The sequence below is a fragment of the Enhydra lutris genome, unplaced genomic scaffold (assembly GCF_002288905.1).
Source record: "Enhydra lutris kenyoni isolate GAN:26980312 unplaced genomic scaffold, ASM228890v2 scaffoldscaffold12, whole genome shotgun sequence".
NCBI lineage: Eukaryota > Metazoa > Chordata > Mammalia > Carnivora > Mustelidae > Enhydra > Enhydra lutris.
The window spans coordinates 74733922-74757786 of NW_019154096.1; the positions used below are offsets into that span (position 1 = coordinate 74733922).

Here is a 23865-nt window from a genome sequence, read left to right on the forward strand (position 1 = left end):
CCCAGGGATCCCAGCTCTTTGACAGATTGATGCAAAGTCATGAACTTGTAGTTTGTTCTGCTTCACATTGCTGTGTTTGTCAAAGAGTGGGAATGATACTTTTTCCAGCTCTCTACATTCTGAGAAGAAACCCTCTCCAGTAAATGCTCTCAGATAATTCTCTGTGGCCCACAGAGAGCTTTTATTTGGGGAGGAGCACTCAGTCTTAGGTGCGGTGACATCTCAGCCCCAGTGTTCATCCTCCGGTTGGCTCCGTGTCCTGTCACCGTACCCTCAGGGAGTGTGGTTCAGCAGGTGACGCCTGTCTTCTGAAGAAGCAAAGAACTAAAAGGCAGAGGAGACGGTGCGAGTAGTGACACACAGCTGAAAAACTTAACGGCTTTCCTGTTTAACAACAGTGGGTAAATTTTAAAATTTTTTCTTGGTTTCCACAAGGTGGCAATATAAACATAGGACATGTGAGAAACAGTGATTCCCTGATTTTCACAAATTGATGGTTTGAGCAGTTCGCTACCAGGTGATGCTTCAGTCTTACAGTATCTTTTACAAACACAACTGTCAGGGCGCCTGGGCGGCTCAGTCTCCTAAGCGTCTTGCTCTTAGTTTCAGCTCAGATTGTGATCTTGGGGTCTTGAGATCAAGCCCCCAGGCCAGCTCTGCCCTGGGCCTGGAGCCTGCTTACGATCCTCTCTCCCCCCCATCCCCACAGACTTGCACACACACTCTAAGAAATAAATTAAATCTTAAAAAAAAATGTAGGGGGTGTCTGGGTGGCTTGGTCATTAAGCGTCTGCCTTAGGCTCAGATCATGATCAAGCCCCCCACCCCCGGTCAGCAGGAAGCCTGCTTCTCCCTCTCCCACTCCCCATGTCTCTCGCTGTCTGTCTCTCTCTCTGCCAAATAAATAAGTAAAATCTTTAAAAACAAATAAAAGTTTTAAGGAACCGTCATGTGTACGGCTTAAGTGATTTTTATTTTAGTGGAGGGTCTTGTAACCCGTTTTTTCAGGTCATTAATATACTGTTGGAAAAATGCAGTCTGAAGTTTTCATGCATGATGCCTAAAGTCCTGTTTAGCTCATTTGTGTTCATTTGTCAGGGTTTATTAGATAAAAGACTGTTAAATGTGATATTTATGTTTCCACAGTTTATATGTTGATAGGGTTTCAAAACCTGGAGAAACCGGTTACTGAGTCAGTGACTGCGTTTCTCCTGTGTCACTGATCGCACCTGGAAACATGGGATTTTATTGTGAGGAGGGAGGCCTCCCATGCTGTCTCCCCACAATCTGTGAGCATTCCTGTTTGGAGTAAAGGGAGACCAGAACTTTTTTTTCTTTTTTTAATCGTATTTTAATTTATTTCTGTGAGAGAGAGCACAAGTTGGGGGGAAGGGGCAGCAAGAAAGAGAGCAGTAGACGCAGGGCTCCATCCCAGGACCCTGGGATCATAACCTGAGCAAAAAACAGACGCTTAGCTGACCAAGCACCCCAGCTGCCCCAGAACTAGACTTTAAAAGGAAATAGTATGTTTGGATTTTCTTTTTATTATTCTCTACCTACCATAATGCCACTTTAAAAAGAAACAGCTTGGGGCGCCTGGGTGGCTCAGTGAGTTAAGCTTCTGCCTTCGGCTCAGGTCATGATCCCAGGGTCCTGGGATCAAGCCCCACATCAGGCTCTCTGCTCACCAGGGAGCCTGCTTCCTCCCTCTCTCTCTCTCTGCCTGCCTCTCTGCCTACTTGTGATCTCTGTCTGTCAAATAAAATCTTTAAATGAATAAATAAATAAATAAGTAAAAAGAAACCGCTTAGGGGCACCTGGGTGGCTCAGGGGGTTAAGCCTCTGCCTTCAGCTCAGGTCATGATCCCGGGGTCCTGGGATCGAGCCCCGCATCGGGCTCTCTGCTCAGCGGGGAGCCTGCTTCTCCTCTGCCTGCTGCACTGCCTGCTTATGCTCTCTCTCCATCTTTCTAATACATAAATAAAATCTTAAAAAAAAAAAAAAAAGAAACAGCTTAGTAATTAAAAATCTTAATTTTCTTAGAATGTTCTTAAGATGACTAACTTCCTCTTATGATGACCAGCGTTATCCTGCTAGAAATGCTTGTTTTGTCCGTTGGGTTGTGTTTGCTTTTTGGATGAAGAATTTATTTACTCTTGTACTATATTTTAATATTCACTGCTTTAGCAGATAGAGCCTTTTGATCTTCTTTTGATGGCTTTGGGGTTTCATAGAATGAAAAGCTATGCAAAATAGAAGTAATTTCTGAGGGTTTGGAAAGTGCTTGACCACAGTGCAGAGAGCAGATCTTTTGGCTTTATGGGCTGTTCCTGGCCATTTAATATGTACATTTAATATTTGGTTAAGATAAAAGAAAAAGAGAAGAATGATAGTCACCTTTGGAAAAAAGATAAGCCAATGAAATGTTGGGACCTTTCTTCTTAGAGTTCATGGTTCAGTGACACTATTGATGAGAGTTGATTAAGGATGAGAATCATATATAGAAATTGGAAGATGGGCTGCTTGGGTGGCTCAGTTGGTTAAGCGTCTGCCTTCAGCTCAGGTCATGATCCCAGGGTCCTGGGATTGAGCCCTGCATTGGGCTCCCTGCTCGGTGGGAAGCCCATTTCTCACCCTCTGCCTGCCACACCCCCTCCTTACGCTCTCTCAAAAATATTTTTAAAAAAAGAAAAATTGGAAGATGAAGATTTAAGATTCAGAAGTAGGGTCAGGACAGATCTCAAAGGGTTTTAAATTTATGATTCCAGCAGCCATCAGTTATCTTCAGGTCACCAGCTGAAATGTGGTATCATCGTCCATGAGGGAAAATTCATTTTTGGAGCCCTGGTTCTGATTAAGTACTACTGCCTTGATTTGCTGGTAGTTTAAATTTCTTATAAGGTCCTCAGAGGTTTTATAAAGGTCAGCCCCACCCAGAATTAAAACATAGCCCTCTTAGGCCCAAACTGTAGACAGTGAATGCATTTTAAACGATCACTTTTACTGTGCCACAGGTGGTTTGAAAGGATTGATAAAAGAAGTAGGACTAAGAAGGAGAAGAGAAACAGGTTTCTAGAGAGGGGTGTACGGGGCCCACACTCTTTCCAGCCTGGGCCCATGGTCAGCCCCAGTGTGGACAGGTGGGTCCTGGTGAGGAAGAGTGAGCAGCAGAGCCATGAAAAGGAGGAGTTGTCCTCATAGCCCAAGCCTTGATGTACACCAGAGGGAGGTTCTAGACTGCTGGTTTGCTCTCTGGCCGGCCTGATGAACGCTCGGGCAAAAGCAGAACATTGGCACATTGGTGAACGGAAGGAACAGAGCATTTGAAGTCAGAATATGTTTTGACATGAATCCAATTATTTAGCCCTTTTGAGCCTTGGTTTTTACATACATAAGGTAGGAATGAACACGTCCTTGCCCTTCTGAGGCAGTGGTTACCACGTGGTTCAGATGCAAATGTGCACATTCTGCAGAGACGATCTGCTGTCAGCTGTAGATGGCCACGTGTGGCCGGAGAGTCGGTATTGCATCTGGACTCGTTTAAAAAAGGACAAAAGGGCGCCTGGGTGGCTCAGTCATTAAGCATCTGCCTTCGGCTCAGGTCGTGGTCCCAGGGTCCTGGGATCGAGCCCTGCATCGGGCCTCCGCTCAGTGGAAAGCCTGCTTCTCCTTCTCCCACTCCCCCTGCTGGTGTTTCCCCTCTCACTATGTCTCTTGCTGTCAAATAAATAAAATAAAATCTTTTTAAAAAGTGGGGGAGGATGCTAGAGGTGAACTGCCGTGTAATTAGTAATCTTTTCTCCTAGTAGATAATCTATTGCTCTGTCCTGTGGGGGACCTATTTTCAGAGCAGCTGAGTCTCTGTCAGAACAGTTCTTGATTATGTCTTGGACCCTGCACCCGAGGGGCGTCGTTCACAAGAAGTTCACGGGTGGTGTAGATACGTTGAAGTGGGCTAACTCCCAAGTCTGGAATCTGAGCATCCAGCCGGCACAGTTCTAGCCCCACGGAGAGCATACCAACCTTCACACTGGTTGATCTCGGGGGGTCAGGCTCAGCGCAGAGAAGGGAGGACATAGGGGACAGCTTTCCACGCCCTCCCTAGCGTGGCTCCACCGGATTCTCTTCACCGCGTGTCTCACCTGACACGCTGTTCTGGCTCCGTGTGCGTCTTCGCCCCCGCCCCAGCCTAGCTCCCACCTGAGTGGAACGCGGTGCTGAGAGGGCAGGGGTGCTGGGTCTGGCTTGTCCGCGGCTGGGAGCCACTCCCCGTGCATGGGAGGCACTCCGAGACTCATAAACAGAAGGAACGTTGGTTCTGATGGATGTAGTGGAGTACGTGTCCACGCACAGGCCTGTGAACGGTGGATACAGAAGGTGAGTACAGAAAGCACAGAACTAGAGCACCTGCTTCCCCATGGAGAGTGACAGGCCGTTCCTGTGGACGGTTTGGATTCTTCTTGAGCTGTTGGCAGGCGTCTCTGTGCACTTCACTTCTTTGCTTTTGTTTTAACGCAGCAGTAATACTGAAGACGACGTAGTCCTCAAAACCAACAAGCAGATCTACTCCCAGCTTTTGAGAGCTACTGCTAACAAAAACGCAGCCCTTCTGGAGAGAATCGACGTTCTCGTCCATCTGCTGGACCAGCTCGCTCGCGGTGGCAGTGGCGGGGTACAGTGACTCGTGCCCCAGGCCCCGGCCACGGAGATGCTCTAGTGCCTTCAGCTCTCAGGGGCGAGTTTGTCCACTCGGTGCTTCGTGTCATTAAATATGAGGGAAATATCCACTTACAGCAGGCCCGGCAGGGGAGACTCAGAGTGCTCTTTTCCCGTGACAGACGAGTCATGGTTGAGTTCTTGGACTTCTCCATTGGAAGTGCTACAACCAGAATCCAACTTGGAGCTCCCGGCACTTGTTTCTTGGAGAAGTACATGGTACCTCCGTGTTCACAGACTTGCTGTGGTGGCCGGTACACTTGTAGACATTTTTGAAGTATGTTAAGCTACATGGGTTTAAGATAATAATTATTTTGGATGACGTTACTTTGGTCAAGGGAACTTTTATCCAGATGACTCTAGTGGTTCAGATGGGTTAAGGCAATGTCCTGTGCATCTGCAGGGTCTCCTACTCAGCTGCACAGCTGTCCTCCTCCAGCTTCGGTGCGGGATGTGGTGGAGACTGGCCGTTGTGCCAGTGTCTATATTTAGTGCATGTTCTGAAAGGATCCGCTCTTCTTTGACTTTGTATGACAGTTGATCAAGAATAGGTACTACTTTCCCCCTTTTTTTCATTTTAAACTTGAAACTGTGAATAAGGTAAGAAAACTATTTTGAATAAATAAATTATTTATTTAAAATGTCTATTTTTCCATTTTATGTTCTTCGCTTTGATTGAACTGGTTTAATGAGTGAATTTTACAAAGGAAAGATTAAAACATTAAAAATAAAATGGTGCTACTAATTTCTCCCTAGAAAGTCACACTCACGACTCGCCACTGTTGCTGCGCAGCTCCTGTCCCGTGGCCTATAGACGGCCTCTGTTTTTTTCTGAGCTACAGCGTGCGACGCTGTGCTTGTCCTGTCCTGCTAAAATCCATTTCAAGGAAATGGAACAGAAATCAAGCCAACTCTTTCCTGTCAGGTAGATGGTTGGGACTTTGGTGCATGAGGCCTTTGTAGACAAGAGCCTGCCCTGCCTCCAGGTCTGCTGGCCTGGCCCCCAAGGTCCATTCCAATCTCCTTCCGGCCACCTGCAGACCCCTTTCCCGGCAGATCATGCAGAGCCCCTCCGCTCAGCAGCCACACCTCTCCGGAGGAAACTCCGTGGAAAGGTGTTTGAAGCTGAGTTTTTACGGGGCGCTTTCTCACGCGCCGGGACTTTCAGGTGCTTCCTTGGCAGCGTGTGGTCACCTGTCCCAGCGTGGCAGAGCTCCTGCTGGCCCCTGGCCGTCTGTCCACTTCCTTGTTACTTAGTTTACACTTCCTTGGGACAGGTTTGCATCCATTTTCAAAAATCACTGGGACATTTAAAATTTTGACTAAGTCATGAAGCCGATGCACAGAATCAGCTGTGTCTCCTGTCAGGACAGCGGTCACTCCGCTTCCCCCGTCGGCAAGCGCTGTCTCCGCGGGTTAATTCTGCACACCTCCATGGGGAAGATCTGATTTTGAAGCAAGCCAGCGTCAGGGATGTCGCCTTCCCTGTCTTGTTTTCTGGCCTCTCCTTGGCTGAACAGCCTTTTCGTCCAGAGGAGTATTTGTTTTTAAGCAAGAAGATACAGTTCTAGCTATCTTCCCTTGTCCAAGCAAAAATATGAACATCCCTACAGAGGAAGAGAGGGCTTTTTCAATGTTTTTGTCATCTGCTGACTTTAAATTCATGCTGCTTAAAGTGCTCATGTCTTAAGCTGTTACTTGAGAACTGTGCCACCCATGGCCTGATCACCGAGATGACTTGTTTTGCAGTTAACTTCAGGGCAGGGATGGAGAGAAGGTTGCCTGGATGCTGGGCTGGAGTGTGGAGGTGAGGGGGGCCAGCAGCCTCTGCGTCTGACTCTGGGAAGGACACAGTTGTGAACTCCAGTTTCCTCGACTAGAAATGTGCAGTTGTAGGTTCCCTGGCACTCTCCAGACTTGTGAAGATCAACAGAGAAATACACGGGAAAACCTGTACACTGTCACGTATTAGAAAAATATAAATTATTGTGACAGGAACTGTGGACTGCAGTCAACTTGAAATCTGTGACCTTTTCCACTGAAGGCTCCCAGGGAACTGTGTTCCCTTCCATGACTGGATCCTATGGCTATTGCTACATTTTCGTCCACCCACGAAATCGGGGTGCAGGGGGGCTAGGTGGTAAAGAGACGGATTCCTCAGCGTTCTTTTTTTTTTTTAACCTTTCCTAAAAGATTGGCAAAATTATTCAATGCATTATTTCTTTTTTGCCTGAGAAATTCCCTTCTAAATCAAGTATTTTAGAAGTTCAATTAATGCTTTTTTCATTGGCTTTTAGCCCTATTTGCTTTAGTTACTAAAAATCTGGTTTGTTTCCTTTGCAAAAGAAACCAGACTTTCTCTTAGACGAGAAATCTTCTGACTCCATTTGCCTGTTTCTCCCATTACATGTTCAGGGTGGAGGTGTGGACGTCACAGATGTCAAACCACTGCTCTGAGATGGACTGCTTCGGAAATAAGCCATTTGAAGGAAGCCAAGAATGCTTTTGTTTGTCCTTGTCGTTAACTACTTTCCAATATGCATTGCCTTTGAAAAAGAAAACGGAGTTGTGTGCGTAGGAGTAATAGGCAGAGTCTATATTCCTGAAGGGATGGTTTCGTGGCTCTATTCCTGGAAACACTTCAGTGATCTTCTTCGGGTAAGAATCAAGTACTCGATCTCTATTGACATCAAATGCAAACACCTGCAAAGCAAGTAAGAGAGTAAGGCTGGCTTTTCTGAAAACCACTGATTTTTAAGTTAACTTATAGGAATGAGGTAAGTAAATCTACGGCTTTGCACTAGATTGTCTGGGCTTGAACTTCGTTCTCCATATGGTGGGATCTGCCATGGCCATAGAGGCCTGAGGCAACTGAGAACAACTTTTAACAAAGAACTTGAATTTCAGGTAGGGCTGAAGAAGCAACACGAGGCTGGAAAGCCTCCTACTTACGAGGGACTCTTTGAAGAAGTAAATTAACTGCTTTCTTCGGTCATAAAAGGCAGTGTCCAGGGGACTTGGGATGCCGGGAAATCCTTCTGAAATCAATTTGGGGTAGCTTCTTCCTTGTTCATCTTCTGTGTAGGTCTGATCCTTGTCACTGTCGTATCTCCAGTACTGATTCCCTGAGGGCCAAACAAAAAATGCTGATATGGCTTACTACCATTTAATTAGAGCCGACCATGAGGAGGGACTGCTTCCAACACAGGCCTCAGCCAACTACGATGATCTGCCGTGACCCCAGGAGAAGGTAGGACCTCAGCATCTAAGCGAAGCCTCCATTCAGATGAATGATTCCCCAGGTCTTGAATTACTTCTAGATTGGTCTCAGCAATCACTGCTGCTATTAAAATGTTGGTTGTCAAGGACACCCGGGTGGCTCTGTCGGTTAGCATCAGTCTTCAGTTCATGTCGTGATCCTGGAGTCCCAGGATCCTGGGGTCAAGCCTGGCATTGGGCTCTCTGCTCAGCAGGGAGTCTGCTTCTCTCTCTGACTCTTCCCTCTCTTGTGGTCTCTCTCTCAAATAAATAAAATCTTAAAAAAAAAAAAAAAAGTGTTGGTTGTCCTTTGCAGGGCACACCAGCCCACTGGCGCTCATCAAAAGCAAAAACAAAAAGACAAAGAGCATGTGGTCTTTTTCACAGAAGTTTCTTCTTCTTATATACAGTCTCATGATCTCCCTTTTACATGTTAGGGAACCATGGGTTGTCAGGCATTTTTCTACCCTAATCAACATAAGCTCTCTTTTTACAGAAAACAATCCTGATGCTTATGATGGGGTTTTACTTTTTTTTTCAGGGTTTTAGGATCATGTAGTTCCACCACCAACCCCAGGATACAAGTGAAACTGGAGAGAGGAGTTGAAGTGGTCCATCCAGTCACAGCCCAGGCAGACTGGTGCAGCCCCCTCCTCCCACGTCCCATCCACATGACTCCACCCACTGTCCTTGTAAGCTTGTCATTAGGCTCCCTTTCTTTTCAAGATCCAAATGCTAATTTCAGGCTCTGAAACAGCACAGGATTATTCTAAGATCTCCTTACTAGTTCCTAATGCTGCTTATTAACATACTGTCATCAGAAAATAGAACACATCCACGGGTTCAATATTTTGTGCTCACAACCTACACCACGTCACAGCCAGTTACCTTACTTAGCCACCAACCATGTGAGCAGCCTTTCCCTCATTCCCTCCCCCTCCCCCACCCCTCCATCTCCTCCCCACCAACCCCTGGCCAAAAGTTTGCCATTTAGAACAGTGAATGACGAGTGTCCAGCCGGGGGTGCAATTCACTCTAACTGGAAGACTTTTTTTAATTCAAAGCATTCACAGCAAGTTAACTTTAAGGTATTTTTAAAGCTCCAAGCATAAAGTACAGCCATAAAGTACAGCAGTCCCCCACAATGACCTAATTCTATAATTAAGAATCTTTGAGTGTTGCCAGTCTAAGTTCTAGTCCAGGACTTCCTAAAGCGTGGAATGCTGTGCTTCTAAGTCTGTAAGATCTAAACCAGAGAAGTCCACCCTCGTAATTTCTTTATGTAACTGAACCAAAGTAATTCTTCCTTCGTGTGATGTCAGGAAAATTAAGACCAAATTCCTGTGCGGCCCAGTCTGTACACAGCATCCTTCTAGCTGGGCTCTGGCCTCACAGAGTCCTGAGTGGTTTCAGGTGATAGGGTTGTATTACTAGGGAGGGGGGCAGAGACAGGGCGCACAGCTTCCCCCTAGGGCGTACGTTTGGGGAAGGGAAACACCAGCAACCACAGAATCCTGTTTGTGTTTAGATGCCACGGATTTGGTTTGCTAAGGCAGCCCGCCTCAGTGACAGGGGCACAGAGGTCAGAGCAAGGCGATCTATGAGTGAAGGGAGGAAGCTGCAGGAGGCCCTTGGCTGGCCTGCTCCGTGTCCCGCCGCCCAACACACACCACCACCGGGGGCCCCCACCTCAGTTTCTGCCCAACACGAAAACACGGATCTTCCCTGCTCGGAAACCACGATTCCTCACTGCCTGCTGGGTGAGGTCCAGCCCCCGAGCATGGAGGCTCTGGGTGCTCAGGCCGGCCTGGTCTTTCCAACCTAATCTCATCCCATGTGGGGGCCCTGTCATACCTCCATGGGCTCAACTGTCTCTCCCACCTGTGTTTTCACCCTCACTCACCCTAAAGCTCTGCTTCGGCCTCCTGTGTCTCACTGCCCCCTCACCCCCCATCCATACCTCCCCCACCACACTATTCCCTGTGTCCCTTTCGGGGCACCTGGGGTCCTATGTGTCCTCCGAGGCTGGGGCAAGCCCTGAATTCTGGGTGGCTCCAGCATCTGGTTCCAGGGGCAGTGGCCACCTTGTCCACTCATCCTTCCCTTCACCACATAATTCCAGTGGGCCACTTCTAAGGTCTGTTCTCTGCAGAACTAGTCTTTGGCAACCACCTCAGGGCCTGGCACAGTTGGTCGTTCACTCACTCATTCAGTCAGTCAGTCAGTCAGTCATTCACTCATCTGTTCCTTTGATGCATGAGCGCCTTCTTCCAGCGATCAGGGGATACAACGCCGTCCCTGTGCTCACAGAGCTCCCAGTCTGACGCAACAGACAAATTACGTGAGGACTTGTGGGTGCGTTATGCTAAGACTCCCTGGTATGGGGTTCAAACATTTGTTCCCAGTGTGTCCAGGGAATAAAAGGAACAGAGCCGTCCGTGAGAACCTTTACCTTTAAAAAAATAACGCTCGTCCCGCCCCCACGTCCAGAGGTGGACATAAGCGTCGATGTTCTGTCCTGGGATTCCGTGCCAGCCCCTGAGGATTTGGAGAGGATCCCCGTAGCGCGTCCGGTTGTTTCGGTTTTCGTAAAGCCAGTACCAGCTGTTGCGGAAAAAGTAGGTGCTGAACCTCAGCGTCACGGCGCCGTGTGGGTTTCGCTCTCTGCGAATCCAGTCAAATGCGGTATCAAACGACCCTTTACATGAACCTGAGGGGAAAATGTCCAGCCACTTGTCACCTGCTGCAAAAACCAACAATCGCTACTTCCCTGTGTCACTCAAACAAAGACAACTGCGAAGCTGGAGTTTTCTGTCCAGTGTCTCACAGCAAGACGCCCTCCCCCACAAGCCCGAAGCAGGCCCACCCAGCGGAGCTGGAGGAGCCCGAGGGGCCCCGGGGCAGTGTCGGCTCACAGGGCCCATTCTCGCTCATCTTTGCGCAGGAGAGGACTCTCCGGGGGTCCCGATTTTGGATGCTGGCTGTGTGATCACCCTAAACAGCTGATACCCCCTGATGCTCATCTGGCTTCATTAGAGGCAAGCAGTTCGGTTCTGGGTGCACACAAGAGTAAGATTTCCTCTGCGGGAAAGAAACCCATCCTGGCACTCGTTGTCACTATCCAAATGTGCCGAGAGCATCTTTGCAGAGAATGGCTGGAGTGGAACAGAAACGGTGGTGCTCTCTCTTTTAAATGGAAAAGGGGAGAGTAGCTTTCTTCCCCTCAGCCTCACCGCTAGGTCATTAATCACTTCCATTAAATAGTGAGCCCTTAACACTCTATAATTAAAGAGAGATTAAAGTTGATCCTGACAAGGCTCCCGCTGTTCTTTGCCTTGGGACGGCAGGAGGCTTCTTCCAGGAGCTTCCAAGTGCCTGCAGGGCCAGTGGGAGGCCGCTGCCTGGGTGGCCTACTGCTCTTTAGGAAGCTGCCATGTTCCCCTCCTTCCTCCCAGAGACATAACGTAGCCCAGGGAAGAGGGAACATCCAAGGGAGAGCTTTGCTCTGCACCGGTGGCCACCTCCAAGCACGGCCACCTTGAAGGAAGAGAATTCCCGTCACAGAGCTAGAAGGCAGCTCGCCTCCCGTGCGGCCAGAGTGGCACTATTTTGTGCTACTTGGGGGCAGCCTCCCGATCAGGAGTGAGTGGGGTCCTGTCATGCTTTGAAATACTGAATGTCCTCTGTGAACTCTGTGGACAGTCTTCCAGAACAGTCTTACCGTACAACTTTTGAACTGCTTTTCTGTCTGACCAGTCCAACTCAAACACAGGCTCCTGGGGGATGTAATTCGGCTGCATTATGGATCCTGGCCTGTAGGTGTGAGGCAGGCCGAGTACATGGCCAATTTCATGGACGGCCACCTAGAGGGAACACAAATCACGGGTGCGGTGCCAAGCCTGGGTGTCTGTCACGTGCCCCCCCCCCAACTCCAGGGGGCAGGCCTGTGCTTTAGGAGGAGATGCACATGTTAAGGAGAAGGGGAGCGGTGGGGAGAATCAGGGAGCTTTCTCAGAAGGCTGGGGACACTTCCCCCGAGAAGGCCTGGCATCCTGCCCTCCTGCCCGTGCTGCACACCCTTCGCCTGGCCGCTCGGAGCAGCTGCAGACCGCTTACTTTGAGAAGGCTGATGCCCGCGTCACTGCTGGGAGGTGTGAAGTGCTCGTCGTCATCGAAGTGGATGTCGCCCAGGCGCCAGGCATGTGCAAACTCCTGCCCGCTGCCATCAAAAACCCGAGGACAGCCCAGGTGCCGGCCTGGCCAGGGGAGAGGGAACACGGACACAGGAGTCTTCGCGGCCTCCAGGGGCTCGCAGTCCAGGAGCGGAAGCAACAGCTCCGGGCTCCTGCAACAGGCTGGTGTCGAGTCTAAACCCTTGGAAACAGCTGCCCAGCAAAGCTGTGGGAGCCGGCGGAGGGGGGGGCGGGGGTGCCCTCCAAATGCTTAGGGAGGAGACAAGATCTGAGCTGGATCCTCACAGCTGACTGGACAGGACATAAAGGAGGTGCTGCCCGATGGTCAGGTCCCTCCCCTGTGTACGGTTTTCAGCTACACTCGCCGCACACCAGCAGGATGGCCACGAGCATCCCCAGCTCCCAGGGGGCTGCAGAGAAGTGACATTGTCCAAACCCACCCAGCTAGGAGGTGCTGGGCCTGCTGGTGGGGACCTCCAGACCACCGCGGGCTAGTTCTCCCCAGGAGTGGCAGGGAGGGGGCGCCCCTGCCCTGCTGGGCACTGGAGCTCTCTGCAGCAGTGCTCACTTGGCTGACCCGCTCAGGGACAAGCACAGGGATCCACACCAATGTCCCCATGTCACCGCCCCTAAATCGTCAAGGCAGGCAGGCCATGCCCTTCCCAGTGAGTTGTAATAAAGCAGCACCAAGGGTTTGCCGGCCGCGCTTACCCATGGCACGTGCCCCAGGAAGCTCTGCAGGTGGCCCAAGTCGGGGGGGGGGGGGGGGGGGGGGGGGCGGGGGGGGGGGGGGGGCGGTACCCCAGTAGGCCTGTTGCGCGCCCCCCTCCCTGTGCGAACCGGGCCGCGCCTCCAGCCGCAGGGAAGAGAATGGGGACACAGCCCGCCTGGAGCGTCTCGGCCCTTCTCACCTCGCCCGAAGCCCAGCTTTATGTCCACGGCGGCCCCGGGGGAGGCGAGGTCCTCGCGGAAGTCCAGCGGCATCACCTCGCTCCACATGCGGAAGGCCAGTCTGAGGATGTGCCTCTGCTCGTCCACGGCCAGCTGCCCGCTGGCGCCCTCCCCCAGCAGCCGCCAGGTCAGGGTCCTCTTGGCAAAGGCCCGGGTCCCCCCGCGGGGCGCGGCGACCTCGGGATGCGGGGGCGGCGGCCGTAGGGAGCGCTTGGGCCGGGTGGGGGGCGGCGGGCGCGACAGGGGCCGTGTGTCGGGGACGCCGCAGCGCGGCCTGTTCATGGCCGCCAGCGTGGCCGCGTCCAGCCGCCCGCTCGCTGGCAGCGCGTTGACCTTCTGGAACCTGCGCACGGCCTCGGCCAGGCCGGTGGCCCGGTGGCCCGCGGGCGGCGCGTCGGCCCAGCCGTACTTGGACAGGAATCGCTGTGGAAAAGAAGTACCGACCACGGGCCGGGGGCGGACTGAGCGGCCAGGACGTGGAGGAGACAGGACGCGCGAGGCCCGTGTGTCCTCGTGCAGGTCTGTGTTCGCGGGGGTGGTTGCCCGCGGCGCAGCATTTCTAGTCCGTGGTCACCAGTTGTCTGTGGGAGGCCCTCGCCTGAGGCGGTGTGGCTGCGCACGTGCCCGCGTGTGCGTGTGTGCTCCTGCGTGTGTGCCCAAGTGTGTGTGTGTGCTCCTGCGCGTGTGCCTGTGTGTGTCCGCCTGTGCCCTGGCCTGTATGTGCGCGTGTCTGTGTGTGCAGGTGTCCGCCTGTGGTGTGCACGAGTCCGCGTGTGCACGTACGGATGTGCATGCCTGCCAGGGGCGTGCACCGGTCTGCGTGCGCGTGTCCGCGTGTGGTGTGCACGCGCCCGCAGGTGCCCGCGCCCGTGAGTGTGGGGGCTGCCGGGGCTGCTCCTACCTGCGCAGTGAGGGAGTCCGCGATGGGCTGGGCGCGGCGCAGCGGGGCGGGCTCCAGGTCCGAGCGGTCCCGGCTGTGGAAAAGTGGCTCGGGCCGGGCTGGCCCGGGGGCCGCGAGCCAGCAGAGCAGCAGGGCCCGGCGGACGGCGGAGGCGGCCAGCATGGCCCCGTTCGAGCTCCCGCCTCCGCCACGCATCTCCCTCCTGAGGCGCAGGCCCCCCGGCGCTTTTATAAGCAGCCCCAGGGAGACACGCGCTGGCGAGGCTTCCCACCCAGGCCCGAAGTGTGCCCACCAGGAGGCCCGGCCGGCCCTGGACGTGCCGCCCTTTGAAGACCCCAGGAGCACGCTTCTTGTTGGGGTGAGAATGTTTGCGGCTTCCTCGGGTAATTACATCCCGACCTGGCAGCCGCCTGCCGATTCCGTTTCTGTGGTGACGGGCCGTGGGCGAGCTGCTGCCCGAGTGGGCTGGGGACCCGCCGCCAAGCACCCCCTGGCCCTGGTCGCAGAGGCGCGGAGCCTCGCCCCCCGCAGCCTGCTGGGGCCCAGTGCACCTGCGGCTGTACCCACCCCCCATCCGTTTGCTCATAGCTTGCGTCCATTTTCCTTCTTGGTTAGCTGCGGCTGGGGATGTTTTGTTGCTCTGATCTCTTCTTGTTGTTCTTGTTTCTTTTTATAAAAGGAATAATCAGTATAGGCAAATGTAAATTCTGGAGGAAATCCTGTGATCCAGATGGTGACGTTTCGGGGAACATTCTCACAGGTACATGTGTCGTGTACACGCGCAGTGAAGGTTTTGTATTGGGATGATTTTATATGGATCATATTCTCTATGCTGTTCCCGTAAACTCCAGGGAAGGTCATGGGCGCCTTTCTGTGTTCATGAATATAGGTGTTTGCAGTCCTAGTTAATGGCTGTGTGCTGTCCTAGTCTGTGGGCCAAGGCATTTTTACACGAGGATGAACTAGAATCACCTGAGGTTCTAGAACTGCCCTCTGTTCCCCCTCTTGAAGGAGTCTACTGTAGGAAGGAAAGAGGAAGAAAAAATTAGCTCAGCTGCCTGGGAGTTGTAACTGGTCATGTCCAGAGAGCCTGAGGGAAGAGTGTAAGGCCCTGCAGGCACTATGGCTACAGGTGAGAGCCCGGAATGCCAGTGTCACAGGTCGGATAACAGCAAGGGTGCAGGTGTGCGGGCTGTCCTTTACTCATTCATTCATCAAATACTCCTTAACTCTTCTAGGGACAGGGGATACGGAAATGAACATGATGCACTCTTTCTTTGCCCGCATGGAACTTATATTCTAAGTGGAAGAGACAGACAATAAACAAGCCAGTGAATGAAAAATTAAAATGGTGACAGGAACTAAGAATGCAGATCAGGAAAGTGAGTGGCTTGGAGGTGGGCAGTCGATATTAGGGGTCTAGGAAAGACCTATCGCAAAGGTGAAATGTAAGCAATGAAAGAAAAGTAAGAGGGACAATGTCACATGTGATTGGGATTCGTGGGTGGTGTGGGCAAAGGAAAAGAAAAGTGCAAAGGCCCTGAGGCAGGACCCAGCCCTTGCAGAATAACAGAGGGCAGTGTGGTGGATGTCAGTGAGGTGGCGGGAGGAGGGAGGTGAGAATGGAAAAGAGGGTGGATGGGAAGATGTTGAAGGACCTGGAGGTCAGATAATTTGGATTCTACCCTAAGTTCGTTGGGGATCTTTTGAGCAGGAAAGTGACTTTATTGCTTCATTATTTAAAGAATCCACCTGGGGCGCCTGGCTGGGTTAGTCAAAGGAGCAGGAGACCCTTGATCTTGGGGTTGTAAGTTCAAATCCCACGTTGGGTGTAGAGATTACTTAAGTAAATAAACTTAAAAGAATCCTCCCAGCTGCTCTGTGGAAGATGGATAAGGGGGGATGCAGCCCCGAGGCAGGTGTAGACTGCAGTCCCTCCAGGGTGCCCTAGCAGCCCTTCTGTGCCAGGTTGTCCTGATGGCCCTGTAGCCTGAGACCCCTCAGGGGGCTCTAGGATATTGGGTTTCTGGACAGGGCACTGTACCAGGCTGTGACGCAGGGGGATCCATTCCTAGTGAGGTCCCTGGAACAGGTGTTTGGCCTCACACCGATGCTGCAGTGACAAGGCCAGCCCCGGTGGCAGGGCGTTGCGCTCACAAGGAACTGGGCTGCTCGTCAGGCCAGCTGCACAGCCCCACTCAGTTCCTGTCAGCTTAGAGACATCTGGGGCTGGCCCCGTACCAGGTGGGGACACAAGAACGAGTGAGGGTGGGGAGGCATGACTTTGGAGTGGGGGCCTATGGGGTTGAAACCCTCCCAGGGCTGTCCAGGTGTAATGGGTCCCTGCCACCGCCTGCCAGATCTTGGAAGTTCATCAGGAGGCCCTATCTGGGCTCAGTCCCATAAACTCTGCAGGTGTTTTCGACACCACATCACCTTTCAAAGCTGTGTCCTTGGAACAGCGTCTGGGAGCGGGAAAAGCCAGCCGAACGGAACCCACGTTCCAAGGACTGGGAGTGGGTGAAGAGCGTCGGCGTGCCCGAGTCCAGCTCACGGGACAATCGGCAGTCACATCTTTTAGATGACCTTCCCCCGCAGGGTCGCTCACACTCAGCTGTGACCACAGACCCACAGACCGCACCACCCCCAACTGTGTCTCCTGTGGATGTGCTCTCCTAGCTCCCAAACCAGCACCACTGCCTGGGAGCGCTCCGTGGTCACTCCTCGGGCTGTGGCAGGAGAGGACACCTAGGCCAGCTGTCAGGAGACAGGTGTGGCTCATGTCATTTCTCATCGTTAGTCTCACACCCGCTGCAGAAGCAAGCCTCAGGCATCCTCTATAATCCTGTGCATAAATATGTCCGTATGGGTCTGTACAGGATAGACTGTTGGGGGAAAAAGAGCAAAGCACACCACCATTATGCCTTAAAACTGAGCAACAGCGTCTGACAGTATCACGTGCACCCAGGCAGAGTTCACATTTTCAACTCCAGCCTCTTTCATTACATTTTATTTATTTATTTTTAAGATTTTATTTATTTGACAGAGAGACACAGTGAGAGGGGCCACACAAGCAGGGGCACAGGGAACCCGATGTGGGACTCGATCCCAGGACCCTGGGACCAGATCTGGGCGGAAGGCAGATGCCTAACAACTGAGCCACCCAGGTGCCCCCCATATTTTAAATTAGCTTTTGATTGGAAGGGACATCCTGAATACTTTCTATAGAACCAAATGAAGATGAAAAGCATGACGAGTGACTCCCAGTGGTACTTACCACGTGACCGTGGCACCCGACATTTACATAGAGCCAGAGGGGGGCTGGCCCCAGCGCTGGGGGGCTGCTGGTCCCTACACGTGCCCACCGGACCTGCTCAGCCTGTGTACCTGGACTCCCGTGAGGGGCCCGGGGAAGCTCATCCCTCATCCCATGGAGTCGGCCCGGCAGGCTCTCTGCACTGCGTGACCAAGGGGGCCAGGCCACAACCAGTGCCCTACTTGAATTTCTTCCCATTGTGCCCTACCTGTCATACACATGTGTCATTTATATATATAAGCACACATGTGACTATGACAGGTGTCAATCATGTCAGTGTGTATATATGTCAGCTGTATTTATCAACATACTTCACGTATGCAGGCATGTCAATGGACATGTACATCTGGATAAATGGCCACAGAGAATTATTGCACCGTGTGGTCAAAGCCAAGTGCAACTTTCAGGTTTAAGGGTCCTATTCACCTTTCACATGATTGAGTTGTCTGTTTTGTTTTGTTTTGTTTTTAAAGATTTTATTTATTTGAGAGAAAGAGAGAAGAGAAGATGAGCAGGGGAGAGGGGGAGTGGAAGAAGCAGGCTTGCCGCTGAGCAGGGAGCCCGACATGGGGCTCTATCCCAAGACCCTGGGATCATGACTTAAGCCAAAGGCAGACACTTAACCGCCTGAGCTGCTGTGGTGCCGCTCAAACTGTGTTTCAATTAGAAGATAATCCTAAATGTTTTCTCTTGGGGAAACCAAAACCTTCACAGGTACAAGATTTAGAACAAAATTATTCAAGATGCCACCTAGGCACTATCTTTCCTGGGAGGCTAATGTTCCGAACACGGAGCAGAATTGAGAACTCTGTGGTTGAGTGCTGGTGTCCCGAGGGTTGATGTCACACAGCCTGAGTTCTGCTGGGTCTGAAAGACCAAGTCGGGGCCTGTCCATCCTGCGAGCTCTGGCAGAAGACGGCACTTCTGAAAGTCAGGTCTTTAAACGTGCACGGCAGCTCTCTGTGAAGATGGCAGGGGGACCCACCAGGGCTTTATGACGGAAGGGTCTTGTTCCCTAACATTGGTCTTTTCTGCTGTGTTTTGCGGTTGGCCCGGGGCTAACCGGCTTGGGGCACCTGGACCCAGGGATTGTCTACCCTTCTCTCAGAGCATTCGTCTCCTGATTATTTCAAAGCCTCTGAGTAGCCTGACTGGTGTCACAAGGTTCCCACCGTTTAACTAAATCACTTATTCCAGGTAAATTGGATTTTAAGGAAATCAGATTTAGGAGAAAAAATGGCAGAAAAAAGCGGGTGGTCTACATACAGACAGGAGGTACAGGGGCTCCTGAAGAAGCTGGTTCCTGGTCTGTGCAGGGCACTCCTCATCTGAGCTTGGGGAACGGTTTGGCTGGAAGCTTCTAGAATCTTCTTAAATGCTGAGATGATCGCATGATCCAGTTGTCAGTGGAAGGACTGAAGTTTTTTTTCCCCCTGAAGTACATGTCTGTACAATATGGGGTTGCCTATTCTCAGCTTCACACAGCATAACATTTTAAAAGAGACTTTCCCTTAATTATTCCCCTGGGAGATTTCTGAGCCTGATGTACAGTGAGGGTCGGTTGTGCCTCTGCGTGCGGATTGATCTCAGAGGCCCAGGCTTTTGGAAACCACCTGTGCAAGGGCAGGCCTGGGTGTGACTTACAGCCACACACTTCTGCCCATGAAGGGGAGAAAAAGTCTTCCCACTCCCTGATCTTCTGATTTCCTTCACTCTGGACTTTGCATTTCAGTCACTCTCCACCTGCAAAGAAATCCCCTTTCTCCCATGGCCAGCCTCGGCCCCCAGGCCTCCCTGGGAGCCGTCACACACGCTTACATGTGGAAGGCTCTGTGGTTTGGGGCTCCTGCTTCCCCACGGAAGGACGTGTGCGGAGGCGGCAAGGGGGCTGGGAGGAGGGAGGCCGCAGTCACCGGCCGCCCGCACTTCTCTGCGCAGGTGTGCGAGACACTTCGACGATGGCCACTGACGTGGAGGTTATGATTGCCATTGGCTGCGGCTTACTGCTTATCGCGTGGTTGCTGATTTGCTGCGTCCTCTGTCTTTGCTGCAAAGTGTTCAGAACACTGAAGTGAGTGGGAAAGGGAGGAGGGCGGAGAGGTTTGTACAATCAGTAGCGTGATTTGCCCAGCTGAGAACCTCCAGGCAGTTCTAAGAAATGGGCTTAAAAAAAAAGAAATCTGGGGCAACTGAGTGGCTCATTCAGTGAAGTGACCGATCTTGATCTCAGCTCAGGTCTCAGTCGTGGGTTCGAGCTCCATGCTGGGCTCCATGCTGGGTTTGGAGCCTACTTTAAAAGAAAGAAAAATCAAATCTAATGCTTACTATACAATCTCCGAAGGGACATATGACAATCGATGGCATCAACACAAAATGCAGGTGACTTGGTTTGGAAGAAGGCCATCCTGAGACTCTGCTGTCTCCAGCTCCCTGCGGTCAGGCTCCCAGCGACAGAACCTCAGAGAGCGGTGCTCTGGCAACTGTCCAAAGAGAGGTGGCCTGCCCCCCTGTCTCCAGGCCACAGGCATGTTGTGTGAAATACAGGCTCTTTATGTGGAACTCGGCTGCCTCCTGACTTTGCTCACTCCGGATGTTTGCAGGCCCCTCCAGGGCAAACGCTGTGCTGTCTCTGATCCCCAGGTACTCAGAACTCATTAGGTGTCGGGGCCATGACCCCAACATCGCCTTTGCCGTTCCGGCAACGCTTTCCGCCAGACAGACCTCTCAGCTCGGAGCAGTAAATGCTGCGCAGTATTGCTTGTGTATGACAATACGTGACACACTGCTTACTACCCACCAGCATAAGCTCTCCATGCCGATCTCAAGGCAGCTTCGGGGAGCTCTAAATGTAGTTTTCTGAGCTGCAGGGCACACCTCTAGGAGGCGGTAGCACATCTGCTCTTGACAGGTGGGCAGACTGCAGCTCAGAAGGCAGGAGTGACCCTCCCGGTGTCAGAGAGACAGGGGCTCTGAGAGTTCCACTCCATCCCCTCCTCCTGGTCTTCATGCTTCCCCAGCCCAAGCTTCCCGAACCCTTAGGACACCGCACTTACTCTCTGTCCCTGCAAAGAAGCCCAGGCCCTGTCCACTGTGGGAGGGCTGGTTCCTGTCCTCACCCAGCTGACACCTCAGTGGGGCCTCCTGTGTAGGGGTGATGGCAGTCGGGGGCTATGTGCACACAGGGGACAGCGGGCAGCAGGTGGGTCAGAGGCAGAGCGAAAGTGTGGGGATATAATCGGGAGCAATCCGGCAGGGCTTTGACCTGCAGGCACACGGTCAGGGGACCGCCTCCACCAGCCCCGGTCCTGTCGGCCCCACATGACCACCCAGGGTGGCACAGCTGCACGTCCCTCCTCACACAGCAGCACCCACCGCAGCCCTCGGACGCTGAGGCTCGTGTGGCCATCTCTGATCCCGGTGACGACACTCTGTCCTGAGGCTGGCCTCTAGATGCCGCTGCAGCCTGGCCTGGCGGGCACCGCTTGGTGGCAGCTGTGGGGCCGGGAGGGCAACACCCACCTTAGCGTGGGCTGCTTGGGGCACGGTGCTTCCCCAGGCTCAGAAAAGGTGACTCCAGCAGAAAAAGGCTCCCTGGGAGCGGCAGGGAATCTAAACACACCCCATCAGATCCAGACCTGACTTTCAGATCAGAAAGAAGCGGTGGGTGGATCCTGACCCGCCCTCAGAAACAGGACCGCAGAGAAAAAGTACGGGGTCATCACGGTACCCGCAGAACTTCCGCTCAGGTCACACCACTAATTATCACCAGGTCCTCACATTTCTGCTAAGGTCACGTGGAGGTGAGGCAGCTCCGGAGTGCCATCAGTCTGGGCCTCTGTGCTTTACGTCCCCAAGTACCTTGCGGAGCATTCTGGCTGGTCACTCACTCGCTGGGTGACCCTAAGCAAGGCATTTAATGCCGCGAGTCTCAGGTTCTTCCCTAGAGAAACAGGAGTCATAGTGGCGTCCCCGCCTCAGATCGTTAAGGGGAATAAGAAGGAGAAGGCAGGATTGCTAGCGTGACACAGCTGCCGGGTCAGACACCCCTCCTTCCTGCCACCAGCTCACGTGACCGAATGGACAGACGCGGGTTGTAGTCTACCCAGCTCAGGTTCCAGGCCAAGATTTTAAAAGTGGAAATAAAGTTTGTGGGCAGAGTCCCCAAGCCTGTCCGCAGGCCTGGCACCTTGCAGACAAAGGTCTTCTGTGTAAACCCACCTCCCCGCCCCGCAGACGCCCTGCCTGGCCTCAGCTGCATTTCAGCTCGGAAGGGAAGACGGTCTCTCATCGGCACGGCAACTGCCCACAGCGCACAGGCAGGAACTTTCAGGTCCCTTCTCTAAGATGAACGAAGCTGCTTCCTACACAGATGTTCTCGTGCCTGCTGGCTCTGGCGGCTCTTGGAACGTGGGTGCATCTGTTTCCCCCGCGGACACGGCTCTGTGTGCAAAACAACACACAGCGAGGGACAACACAGTCGGTGCCGGGAGCTGGGCGGTTTATTTGGTTTTCTTGCCTCTGCCAGAGGAGCTCTTGCCAGCCCCAGGGGCCCTGCGGAGGCACGAGGCCGAGGTGTGGGGACCCTGCCGATGGCTCGCCACTTCCCCGCAGCAGCAGCAGCACGGTGCCCTGGGCCGGGGACAGCAGCGCAGTGGGAATGGTCACCGTCTCAGCAGTTGGGAGCCTGAAGGGCCACCTGGAGACCCTTGGCCAGGGCCAGCGGCGTGGGGCTCTCGGCCATGCAGCTCACACGCAGGCCCTGGGCGGTCAGCGCACGGGCTGTGCTGGGGCCGATGGCGGCAAACTGTGGGGGGAGAGAGGGGGAGCTTCAGCGCACCTGCAGGGCCGGGAGGACAGTGGGGCAGGGCCTGGGGCCAGTCGGGTCGCTGGGGCTCACGTGCGGCCACCCCTCCTACCGTCTTGGCCCCCTCTCCACAAGCCTTAGCGGCCCACGGTTCTGCCCTGGTGGGGGGGGGCACGTGGAGCAGAGAGTAAAGTGGGAGAGATGCTCTGGGCGTGGCGGGGGCCTCGGCTGCACCCCCCCATGCATCCCCCCACCCCAGGAAAATTCAGCAGCCGAGGGTCAGGTTCCCATCCTAGCCCTGCAGCACAGTGGCCCTAGCAAGTGACCTGCCACCTCTGGGCCTCTGTCCCTTCATCTGTAAAACAGGGTAACAGCCTTCCCCAGGGGCCGGTGCGAGTAAGCACCTGGCTGGGGCCCCACCACAGATGAGTGCTCGGCGGGGGAACACGGTTACTCTGAGTGAGATGCTCGGTGGCCTGAGCGTGTCAGCGGGACTCCTCTCTCCCTGAACATTGCGTGTTTGATGGTCACATGCAGAGCCTCGCTTGGGGCTGAATGTGGTTTTCCATTGTGGTGACCCCGGCCCTTGCCCAGGTGTCCTCACAGGTCACTTAGCCCCTCTGGCCCTGTTTCCTCACCTGTAGAAGGGGTACAGCTGCCCTTGTATGGCAGGCTAGCACGGGGGGAAGTAAGGCCTGTTGCTCTGGCGGGGAGAGCACGCACGTCACCCCACCCCAACCCTGGGTGCATGCACCCCCGCCCGGGGGAAGGTCTGGGAGGATGGTAGCCCTTACCCGGCGCCCCCTTCCATCCTCTCTCTCGGGGCCAAGTGTGGTGCAGGGAACAATCTCAGGACACTTTCTGGAGCACGTCAGAACCACAGGACAGAGGCTGCTGCCCCCAGAAGCCCAAGCTCCCCGCTCCCCGCTCCACCTCATGATGCAGCTGTTCCTCGAGAAACTCCGAGGAAAAGATGGTGCTGGGCCCCACCTCACAGCAGACACACTCGTGAACTCGAAGTGGCTCCCAGACCTAAGTGTGAGAGCGCAGACTGTCAACACAGAAGGAACACAGGGCGAGTCTTCACGCCTGGGATTAGCTCTGCTGCTCACGGCCCAAGTAGCAAAGGGAAAGCCACGTAAGTGCATCTTTACCAAAATGGAAAAACTGTCCTGCTTCTGAGGACACCGTCACAGAGGGGAAAAGACAACTCAGAGGACAGGGAAATTTCTGCACATTGTACATCTGTGGAGGAGCCTGGATCCAGGAACCAAGAACTCGCCCATCCCAGCAGCACCAGCCACAAGACACACGGCAAGGATGTGAACAGACACTTGTCCCAAGGACAAACAGAATGGCCAGCACACGTGGGGACAGCTGCTCGGCGTTGTAGGTCGTAGGGAAATCCAAGTCAGAACTACCCCCTGGCCGCCGGGACGGCTCTGATTGTGAAGACAAAGATGACAAGTTCTGCGAAGGACATGGAGGAACCGGAACCTTCCCACACGGCTGGTGCGGAAGTGGAGAGCTACAGCCGCTCAGGAAGACACTAATTCTTCAAAATTACCAAAGTTAGACCTAAAGTGACCATGCGGCCCAGCAATTCCCCTCCTTAGTTCATGCTCAAGAGAAATGGAAATATGCGTCCGCTTCAAAACTGTAGTCAGGTGCCCAGCATCACTCCTGCCTGCCCGGGAGCGGACCCAGCGCCAGTGCCCGTTGCTGA

General features: G+C 53.3%; 3 protein-coding genes across 7 annotated transcripts in view; 1 reads left to right on the forward strand and 2 right to left on the reverse strand.

Moving 5' to 3' along the window:
* Window positions 1-5361, forward strand: part of LOC111144748 (erythroid differentiation regulatory factor 1) — a 43273-nt gene extending 37912 nt beyond the window's left edge. For 2 of the 4 annotated variants that reach the window (XM_022499186.1, XM_022499187.1), the window contains one exon: window positions 4522-5361. In XM_022499186.1, the coding sequence (XP_022354894.1) occupies window positions 4522-4681 (160 nt within the window). In that variant the 3' untranslated portion in view covers window positions 4682-5361. Of the gene's footprint in view, window positions 1-4374; window positions 4378-4518 lie in introns of all 4 variants that reach the window. The other 2 variants (XM_022499184.1, XM_022499185.1) reach the window with 2 other exon arrangements.
* Window positions 5362-7029: 1668 nt separating this feature from the next.
* Window positions 7030-14181, reverse strand: LOC111145271 (matrix metallopeptidase 21). Its single transcript, XM_022500084.1, has 7 exons — window positions 14020-14181; window positions 13079-13541; window positions 12091-12230; window positions 11696-11837; window positions 10427-10684; window positions 7669-7841; window positions 7030-7419 (listed from the first exon to the last, which is right to left on the reverse strand). The coding sequence occupies exons 1-7, from the start codon at window positions 14179-14181 to the stop codon at window positions 7120-7122; spliced, it is 1638 nt and encodes a 545-aa protein (XP_022355792.1). The 3' UTR covers window positions 7030-7119.
* A 5438-nt stretch (window positions 14182-19619) lies between these two features.
* Window positions 19620-23865, reverse strand: part of LOC111145235 (uroporphyrinogen III synthase) — a 32684-nt gene continuing 28438 nt past the window's right edge. For both annotated transcript variants that reach the window (XM_022500006.1, XM_022500007.1), the window contains exon 10: window positions 19620-22139. In XM_022500006.1, the coding sequence (XP_022355714.1) occupies window positions 22005-22139 (135 nt within the window). In that variant the 3' untranslated portion in view covers window positions 19620-22004. The remainder of the gene's footprint in view (window positions 22140-23865) is intronic.

Bases quoted from the DNA above. Each gene is read 5' to 3' on its own strand.
- LOC111145271 (XM_022500084.1), bottom strand. From the start codon at position 14,181: ATGCTGGCCGCCTCCGCCGTCCGCCGGGCCCTGCTGCTCTGCTGGCTC. The intron at 10,685-11,695 runs GTAAGACTGTTC...TTTTCCCCTCAG, and splicing joins AGCAGTTCAAAAGTTGTACG to GTTCATGTAAAGGGTCGTTT. The intron at 7,420-7,668 runs GTAAGTAGGAGG...CTTGCTTTGCAG, and splicing joins ACTTCTTCAAAGAGTCCCTC to GTGTTTGCATTTGATGTCAA.